Source organism: Patella vulgata, chromosome 2, assembly GCF_932274485.2.
Source record: "Patella vulgata chromosome 2, xgPatVulg1.2, whole genome shotgun sequence".
NCBI lineage: Eukaryota > Metazoa > Mollusca > Gastropoda > Patellidae > Patella > Patella vulgata.
Window position 1 is genome coordinate 55,585,022 of NC_065880.2, and position 10,534 is coordinate 55,595,555.

At 35.6% G+C, this 10,534-nt stretch overlaps 2 protein-coding genes across 5 annotated transcripts in view; one reads left to right on the forward strand and one right to left on the reverse strand.

Moving 5' to 3' along the window:
- The window catches only part of LOC126809853 (repetitive organellar protein), a 74,750-nt gene extending 72,066 nt beyond the window's left edge, over positions 1-2,684 (reverse strand). For 2 of the 4 annotated variants that reach the window (XM_050534670.2, XM_050534669.2), the window contains exons 1-3: positions 2,574-2,684; positions 1,584-1,742; positions 56-181 (exon numbers count right to left, since the gene is read on the reverse strand). In XM_050534670.2, coding sequence (XP_050390627.1) covers positions 56-181; positions 1,584-1,694 — 237 coding nt within the window. In that variant the 5' untranslated portion in view covers positions 1,695-1,742; positions 2,574-2,684. The remainder of the gene's footprint in view (positions 1-55; positions 182-1,583; positions 1,743-2,573) is intronic. The other 2 variants (XM_050534667.2, XM_050534666.2) reach the window with 1 other exon arrangement.
- A 121-nt stretch (positions 2,685-2,805) lies between these two features.
- On the forward strand, positions 2,806-5,759 carry LOC126809861 (succinate--CoA ligase [GDP-forming] subunit beta, mitochondrial). The gene has a single exon (XM_050534690.2). The coding sequence runs from the start codon at positions 3,049-3,051 to the stop codon at positions 4,318-4,320; it is 1,272 nt and encodes a 423-aa protein (XP_050390647.1). The 5' UTR covers positions 2,806-3,048; the 3' UTR covers positions 4,321-5,759.
- Positions 5,760-10,534: the final 4,775 nt, after the last annotated feature.

The window sequence follows — 10,534 nt, forward strand, 5'->3', positions numbered from 1 at the left end:
AGATACATTTTTGTTCTTTAATAGAATCATGTTCAAGTTGTGAAAATTATACTACTTTAGATTTGGAACTTGCTTCTACTTCTGGTGTCATTCCTTTCTTTGCATCTTCTAGTTGATGTGTTAATTTTGTTACTTGAGCCTTGGCTTGCAATTTCATTTTAGACATTTTAGCAGTGGACTCCTGAAACATCAATCAAAAAAAGTTAGTTATTTTTATCAAACAAAAAAAAGATGGCTTGTCAATTTTTATATCTTGACTAGATTATATGGAGTTTAATTTATAATATATTTTGCCATTTTAGTTATTTTTATCAAACAAAAAAAAGATGGCTTGTCAATTTTTATATCTTGACTAGATTATATGGAGTTTAATTTATAATATATTTTGCCATTTTAAAATGGATTACCATACAGTCAATACAGTGCAGAAATTACCTTGGCAGCAAGTAAATACAGTAGAACTTGTATTAAGCAAACACCCTAGGGAAATTTAAAAATGCTTGCTTAATGGAGGTGCTCTTTGACTAGAGGTATCCAATATTACGCGACCACTTTTACCTTCATTTGATAATTGTATCACTTTGACACATTCTTCAAGTGTCAAAACTTTTCAAGTAGGTGCAAGAACTTTACGAGGTGTAGTAATATTAGACATACATATTGATAAACAATGTCTTATCAATTCAGACTCTTTCTTATATATCATCATTGGCTTGGATATGAATAGAATATTGATTAATGGTTAAAATCATCAGCTTGGGGTGTTAGTAAACTTGTTAATTAGTGATAGTTAGTCCAAGCCAAGTGAGTAAATTGTGTCAAGATTAGTGACAGTTCAGTCTCGTTCGCTCAAGCGAGAACGTGATTTTTTGGTGCTTGTTGAAGCAAGTGTTCGCTGATTAGGAGTGCACGCCCGAGCAAGTTCTACTGTAACCACTTCAGAAAAGGTTATCACACCGTTACTCAGAAGGCCTTTTCTTCTTCATTAAAATACATTTCATACAAATTCTGTGATTTCAATAAACCAAACAAGTTTGTATTTTTGTTTACCATGGAAGGTACATGTATAAATACAAGTAGGAAATATGATTATGATGAGAGATCTAGCTATTGAGATATGACACTTCTACGTTTTTAAAGAAATACATGTTCCGTTTGTGAATTTCTAAATACAGTACAAACATAGACATGGGCTTTTTGGTTATCCATGTTAGCTCTAAAATCAATATCAAATTAGTCAAATTTCAAAAAATTTTATAGACAACTCTTTCAGGGAACATATTCATAAGTTTTAAAAGTCAAATATTAACAAGATATTGCCACATTCTACCAACTTCTCTGTACTGGTTCCAAGAACTCTATCCTGTTTCCATTAGTTAAATAGTTTTATCATAAATGGATTTGTCATCGAACAATTCTGAATTTTGACAGTGTTCTTCCTTGTTATCCAACGAACAATTTTGAAAAATATCTGTCTAAAATTGCATCTTGCAGAGTGTTCACAAGAAATTGTTGAAAAATACAGAATGACAAAATTGACAACAATATACATCGATATGTCTTACATATCATCATGTACTTACTTTAAGTTCAGCATCTTTTTTCTGTAGAGATTCTTCTCTCTCTCTGATCATGATCTTAAGATGCTCAATGAGCTTTTGCTGTTCAGCCATTTCCAGATCTATATCGGCCATCTTAACTTCTAATCTTTCTTTCAAATATAAAACTATTCCTCAAAATTTCTGAATTAAAAAAGCAACTAAGAAGCTTTAATGCATGATTTGCATAATCAGTAATTTACTTAAAATACAACAATTACCAAATAAAAGTTTATACTGAAATAGAAAGCTACTTACATGTATATGCCTATATAGAATTAACTATTAATTATCAGTCAAAACAGAATTTTAAAGTTTTAGTCATTAGTATTGTACAAATATTTGGTAAGATATTTGCTCTTCAAAGGAGCAAACTTCTTTGCCTTTGGTCACATAACTACTGAACAGGGTTATACATTTCCATTTTTACGGTACTAATAATCAAAAATTAAAAATAATTTTGATTATAGGCCTACATCAATATTAAGCAAACTGCAAAGATAAATCCAACATCATTTAACGGATCCCCATTTTTGGAGTAGGCCTACACTGATATATACTTGAATGCATATATGTAGGTCCCAGCATAAAATATGTTGTTTACCTTTACTTATTCATGTGAAACAGCCACGTCGTCATCTTCACTTAAATGTGTCAAGTAAACATGTAACATAACGTACCTCATTCTCAACTCTCCAAATAATCGAAAGTTTACTGATAGTTATCACTTACTTTAAACAAATGTACGTCGAAGCAAAATTTTAAGGTATTGAAAATCTACTTAATCAATATGTATCTGCACAATACGTAAAAATTTCACACCTGTGTGTTGACCTGCCTAATATGTCAGACTCAACATGGCATGTCATGTCATTTTTTTCCAACAAATCAGTCGTCGGCAGCATTTGGTAAAGCGGTTTAGGGGGTTTCAAAGGACTATTTTAACGTATCTAGTAACTAATATTCTATCCTTACCATGCTTATATCGAAAAAATCATAACTTTACGTTCATCGAAACATAATTATTTTAGTTATCATAGCTGCCGAGCTGGCAAAAATACGTCTCCAACTACACCGCCATCTTGGGTTACACAGTAAATCACGTGACAACAGTTGCTCGTTAATTGGAGTTAGTTCCCTTCTGTGTTGCAGCGTGAATGAGTATATTGCCTTGCTTCTTCTAATATTCCGTATTTAACTAACAATATTATCTGAAAAAAAAGATATTCTTATATATGTCCTAATATCGATTATAATAGGTTTTTCACGTAATGTTTCCCACCATTCATGTTTCTCGTTGACCAATCCGTCAGTACACGTAATCAAGTTTCGCAAAAACGCTCAAACCAGTATCAAGAATCAGCAACACATTGTACTTCCGGTATATCATGAGTGACGTTTAATGGAAAGGTGAACTGATTCTACCTTGGATTTTGTGACTCTTTCAGCAATGGCCTCTTTAATTGGCAAATGTTTTGGAAGGGAGGCATTGCATTTACTACGTAATCATTTGAACACTGTTAAACCTCAAGTCAGGTGCCTAAATCTTCAAGAATATCAAAGCAAGATGTTAATGGCAGAAAACGGCATAAATGTCCAAAGATTTCAGGTAGCTTCAAGTCCAGGAGATGCTTTGGAAATCTCCGAAAAGCTGAATGTTGACGAGTATGTAATCAAGGCGCAAATTTTGGCTGGTGGTCGGGGAAAGGGAACATTCTCAAATGGATTCCAAGGTGGTGTTCATTTAACAAAAGACAAACGTAAAGTAAATGAATTTGTGGATAAAATGCTAGGCCAAACTTTAGTTACAAAACAAACACCCAAGGATGGTGTCAAAGTATCTAAGGTCATGGTGGCTGAGGCTCTTGATATTGAGAGGGAAACTTACTTTGCTATATTAATGGATAGAAAATATAATGGGCCTGTCATGGTAGGTAGTCCAGAGGGGGGAATGGATATTGAAGAAGTTGCTGAAAAGAGACCAGAGGCAATTTTTACTGACCCCATTGACATCCTTACAGGTGTTACTCATGAACAGGCCCTGAAAATGGCAAGCAATCTTGGATTTGTTGGTGATAAACAGAAAGAAGCTGCTGCCCAGATTCTGAATTTATACAAATTGTTTGTTAAAGTTGATGCCACTCAGGTTGAAATTAATCCATTTGGAGAAACAGACACTGGGAGAGTTGTATGCTTTGATGCCAAAATTAATTTTGATGACAATGCTGCTTTTAGACAAACAGAGGTATTTGCCATGGATGATATGGCAGAAAGTGATCCAAGAGAAGTGGAAGCTGCTAAAAGTAACCTGAACTACATTGGATTGGATGGCAACATTGCATGTTTAGTAAATGGAGCTGGTTTAGCAATGGCAACCATGGATATTATTAAATTACATGGTGGATCACCAGCCAATTTCTTAGATGTTGGTGGAAATGTTACAGAGAAACAGGTGTACGATGCCTTTAAACTATTAACAGCTGATAAACAAGTGAAAGCTATCTTAGTAAATATATTTGGGGGCATAGTTAATTGTGCCACAATAGCTAATGGGATAACAAATGCTTGTAAATCTATTAATTTAACTCTTCCCCTTATTGTTAGACTTGAAGGCACAAATGTGGAGGAAGCCAAACAAATATTAAAAGACAGCAATCTACCCATTCTTTCAGCTGCAAACTTAGACGATGCTGCAAAGAAAGCTGTTTCATGTCTAAGTTAACTTATATTATGATATATTGGACTTTATCCACACCAAAACTGGAAGGTAGTTTGTATAAAATAGTGATTATAGATAGTGATAAAATTAAAAGAATTTAATGTAATGGAAAATGGTGCAATGTAATCTATTAATTATACGCCCTCATGGAAATGTGGTCGTATATTGCCGTCGCCCCCGTCTGTCCGTCCGTCGTCCACAATTTCTTGTGAACACTCTACAGACTACATTTATCATCTGATTGTTTTGAAATTGATATGTTGTTTGCATTAGAGAGATGAAGAAGCCTATTTCAATAACTTCCGTTAATTACGCCTTGAGTAATGGCCCTTGTTTCACCTTCTTGTACCTTGTGAATGCTCTAACGACAAAAATTATTATCCGATCTGTATGAAGTTTATATGTATCATTTAAATTAGTAAATCGAACAAGCCTATTGAGTTTTAGCAAATTTCCATTAATTACATCTAGAGTTATGGCCCTTGTTTCACTTTGTTGAATCTTGTGAACACTCGAACGACAAAAGTTATCCCCTAATCTGTATGAAATTCATATGCATCATTTAAATTAGTCAAATGAAGAAGCCAATTGAATGTCAGCAAATACCGTCAATTACTTCTAGAGTTGGGGGATCACGTGGCTAAGTGGGTAAGACGCTAGCTCGCTAGCCTGGAGGTCGGGTGTTCGATCCCTGCATTGGCCGAGAAAGTTCATCCAGATTTTCCGGCGTGGTTCTCCCTTGTCAGTGATGCAGGATGGAGGGGCTGACAAGGAAAGCTGTCTAGTCGTTCAGATGGGACGAAAAACTGAGGTCCCGTGTACACATTGGCGTGCGTAAAAGATCCCTTGGCAGTTGGAATTCGATATAAGAGTAGGCCTTGTGCCGCTGTCCGGGCAAAATTTCCTTCATAGCACACTGTATGGCGTATGCCCATCTTCATTAGCCCAGGTTAGGAGCAGAACAGTAGGACGTTAAACTCCATTTCATTTCATTTCATTTTACTTCTAGAGTTATGGCCCTCGTTTACTTTGTTGAACCTTTGAACGTTCAAACGACAAAAGTTATCATCCGATCTGTATGAAATTTATATGCATTATTTGAATTAGTAAAACAAAAAAGCCTGTCGAATTTCAACAATTTCTGTAGATTATTTCCAGTGTTACAGCCCATGTTTTAGTTTTTAGAACCTTGTGACCCCTCAAACAGTCGGACGATTTAGCTGCTGTAGGCGTATGGTTTGTTGCCTGGCAACCTATCTTGTTACTTAATTATCTCCTAATTTTCAGATCCAGAGAATATGGAATATTTACTACAAGAGTAAATGTATACTTAATGTCTATGTATGTGTAAAAATCAACAGATTTAATGATTATGTATGCTCTAATTAAATTTTATGATAAATTTAACCAAAAGCAATTAAATCATTCAAGAACCAAAACTATTAGATTAATAGTAATAATAAAAAAAATGGTGGGGGTGGGGTCATTAAAACAATAAAATAACATTTTCGATATGTTACACACCTCTCGCACTCCCTGGGAATGATTATGACGAAAACGACGGTATAGGTGTCTACCCTACCGCATCGCATGACCCGTTGCATGGTTTAAGTGAATAAACTGCTGAAACAGAAATGCTTTCGATACTGCTACTTGGGACATATTGTTGGCCACAGAATCAAGTTTTGTGGTTTTACTTTTGATCTCCACTCCTCAGATATTCTCCTTATTTAGGATTCTGACATTACTGTTATCTTACGTGGCCATGGGGTAATGACGAAATTCTTCCATTGGATAACACATCGTGCAGTAGAGATTAGATGTTTTTAATGTGAGTTTATCTTTAAAATAGACATTGGCCGCTGATAGTATGATGATACTATTACTTCGTATAGGCGGGACAAGGGCGACGTTTGATCTTAGACACACCTAGATAACAAGTATCATCCCTTAACCCTCCGTTTTTCGAGATAAAGAGATGGTGCTATATAGTTCCACGTACCAAAGCCCAACGCAAATCACATCAGGCAACAGTAAGCAAAATTGACAATATTTTTCATCAAAACGATTGATTATTGTTATTTATAATATTTCTGACACATCCAACTACAATTAAGCAGATAATCCTACTTGAAACGGGTATAAATCATCGTATTTAAAATCCAAATTTTCCGACGTGATTCCCCCTTGTCAGTGATGTAGGATGGAGGGCCTGACAAGGACAGCTGTCTAGTAGTTTGGATGGGACGAAAAACCGCTCTCGTGTACACATTGGCGTGCACGTAAAAATGGAAAAATGAACCTACATAACTTTACTACAAAATAACTGTACGGTAGTAAACCAGCGGCTGTCAGGCAGGATACGCCCACATTTTCGAGAGATGGATAGAGAACAAGCTAAAAAGGGCCATAATTCATGAAGTTACAATTCGATATGCGCAAATATCGAAAGGAACCAAGATCTTTGGGTTATAAACATGCATTTCAAGTTTCATCAAAATCGGATTAAAATTGTGACCTTTACAGGGTCCACAACCTTGATAACCATATTTTTACACTATTCGCGTACAACAGCGGCCATTTTGTCCAACAGTTTTGGTCCAATTTTTACGGTGTAACGGTGATATATTCAAACGGTTTTTAAAATTGGATAAAGGCTATTTTTCGTATAATCAGGGGCCATAATTCAGGAAGTTATGATCCGATATGCGCAAATATTGAAAGGAAACAAGATATTTGAGTTATAAACATGCATTTCAAGTTTCATCAAAATAATGACCTCAAAAGGGTCCACAACCTTGATATACCATAATTTTAGTTTTACACTATTCGCGTATAACCGGCTGCCGTTTTGTTCGGAAATTTTGGTCCGATGTTCACGAAATTCGAACTCAAGCTTCATTAAATTGTATTGGTGATATAATCAAACGTTTTTTTTAAATCAGGTAATAGTTGTGACCTCCAGAGGGACCACAAGCTAATAAAGGCGATTTTTCGTACAGTCAGGGGCCATAATTCAGGAAGTTACGATCTGATATGCGCAAATATCGAAAGGAACCAAGATCTTTAGGTTATAAACATGCATTTCAAGTTTCATCAAAATCGAATTAAAATTGTGACCTCTACAGGGTCCACAACCTTTATACCATATTTTTATGCGCCCACATTTTCATGTGGACGTATATTGTCGTCGCCCCTGTCCGTCCGTCCGTCCACAATTGTTTGTGAACAGTCTACAGGTCACAATTTTTATCCGATTTCAATTAAAGTTGAAATATAGGTTTATCACCCTAAGATCTCGGCTCCTTACGATATTGGCATGTATATTGCCGTCGCCCCCGTCCGTCCTTCCATCGTCCACAATTTCTTGTGAACGCTCTAACGCCAAAAGTTATCATCCAATTGTTTTAAAATTGATATATGTTGTTTACATTAGTGAGATGAAGAATGCTATTTAATTTCAATAATTTCTGTTTTTAACGTCTAGAGTTATGGCCCCTGTTTCACTTTGTTGAACCTTGTGAACGCTCTAATGCCAAAAGTTAACATCCGATCTATGTGAAATTTATATGCAATATTTAAATTAGGGAAACGAAGAATCCTATTGAATTTCAGCAATTTCCGTTTATTACTTCTAGAGTTATGGCCCTTGTTTCACTTTGTTTAACCTTGTGAACGCTCTAACCCCAAAAGTTATCATCCTATCTTTTTGAAATTTATATGCATTATTTAAATTAGTGAAACGAAGAAGCCTATTTAATTTCAATAATTTCCGTTTATAACGTCTAGAGTTATGGCCCTTGTTTCACTTTGTTGAACCTTGTGAATGCTCTAATGCCAAAAGTTAACATCCGATCTTTGTGAAATTTATATGCAATATTTAAATTATGGAAACGAAGAAGCCTATTGAATTTCAGCAATTTTCGTTTATTACTTCTAGAGTTATGGCCCTTGTTTCACTTTGTTTAACCTTGTGAACACTCTAACCCAAAAAGTTATCATCCTATCTATCTGAAATGTATATGCATTATTTAAATTAGTGAAATGAAGAAGCCTATTGAATTTCAGCAATTTCTGTGTATTATGTCTAGAGTTATGGCCCTTATTTCACTTTATTGATCCTTGTGAACGCTCTAACGCCAAAAGTTATCATCCGATCTTTCTGAAATTTATATGCATTATTTAAATAAGTGAAACGAAGAAGCTTATTGAATTTCAGCAATTTCTGTTTATTACGTCTAGAGTTATGGCCCTTTTTTCACTTTATTGAACTTTGTGAATGCTTTTACATCAAAAGTTATATGCTGATCTGTATGAAATTTACGTGCGTCATTTAAATTAGTAAAGAGAAGAATCCTATTGAATTTCAGCAATTTCCGTTTATCACTTCTGGAGTTATTGCCCTTGTTTGACTTTGTTCAACCTTGTTAATGCTCGATTGATGAAAGTTATCATCCGATATGTATGAAATTTATATGCATCATTTAAATTTGTGAAACGAAAAAGCCTGTCAAATTTCAACAATTTCTGTTGATTACTTCCAGAGTTGAGACCCTTGTTTCAATTTGTAGAACCGTGTGAACCCTCACACAGCAAAAAATATAATCTGATCTGTATGGAACTGTCTTGTAAAGGCCCCCAATTACCTACAAAGGAAAAAATGTGCGACAACCCTTGTCGACCGCCGGACGATTTAGCCGCTGTGGGCGTATGTTTTGTTGCCTGGCAACCTATCTTTATCCGATTTAAAAAAAAAAAACCGTATTATTATATCACCGTTAAACCCTAGGGACGGCTGACTTCGAAATTGGTGAAAATCGGCCCAAAACTGACCGACAAAATGGCCACCCCTCGTTCTCAAATAGCGTAAAAATATGGTATATCCATGTTGTGGACCCTATAGTGGTCACAATTTTTATCCAATTTCAACGAAACTTGAAATATCGGTTTATCTCCCTAAGATCTCGGTTCCTTTCGATATTGGCATGTATCGGACCGTAACTTCATGGATTATGGCCCCTGATTTGGAAAAATCGTGTTTTTAGCTTGTGGACACCCTAGAGGTCACAATTTTGATCTGATTTTGATGAAACTTGAAATGCATGTTTATAACCCAAAGATCTTGGTTCCTTTCGATATTCGTGCATATCGGATCGCATCTTCCTGAATTATGGCCCCTGATTGTGGTCTCTCCAGAGGTCACAATTTTTATCCGATTTAAAAAAAAACGTTTGATTATGTCACCGTTACACCGTAATTATGGTTGAGTTCTTAGGGAGATAAACCTATTATTTCAAGTTTCGTTGAAATCGGATAAAAATTGTGAGCCCGCACAGCGACACTATGGCGTACTCTTATTTCGAATTCCATCTGCCAAGGGTTGTTTTACGTAGTGTTCGGATATTCGAACAAGAATACTATTCGAATATTCGACGGGTCTTGAAATTTTTATTCGAATAGTATTCGAATACTATTCGAATATTTTCAATTTTTAATATAAATATATTTAAAGTGGATTATATTCAATTTATTTTAATTTCTAATTAATTATGAAATACGTGAAATTTCTGTTGACATGCGATCAATGTACAAGATTATATTTTAGCAATTGCCAGTGGATCTTTTACGTAAACTGCCAATTTGTACACAAGACCTCGGCCTTCCATGACATTGCAACAAGTATAGACGCGGACCTCAACCATACTCCAGTCATCTGCCATCTCCGTCAGATGCTCTTTTAGTTTATCCGAGGTATGTGAACCTGGACATGATTTCACTTCCAGAGTCTTAGCCACCATCTCCCAATCTGGTGATACAAAATGAGCGTTTAAATTAATGCAAGACTCATTTTGTTCATCTGATGTCCATACATCTGTGGTCACAGCGGCTAACTTCAGACTTGGGTCATTGCTGATTTGACGTTCGTCGGAACGAACGGCATCATAGATTTCCTCCATTCTTTTTTTGAGTGTTTTACTTGACCACAAATTGTGTGATGGATTCAGGGCGTCTACAAATTCCCGAAAATGGTCATTGTCAATAAGACAGAGGGGCTGATAATGCTTGGCTACAAACTTGATCAATTTCTCAGTGATGTTTTTTGATGCGCTGAATCTTGTCATACTTCTTGCTGTTGCCTGAAGAACTTTGTGTTGAACTTTTTAATTGGCTGAATTTTTCCTGACCCCACGTCCCGTGCAGAGGAAGTATCTGGAGC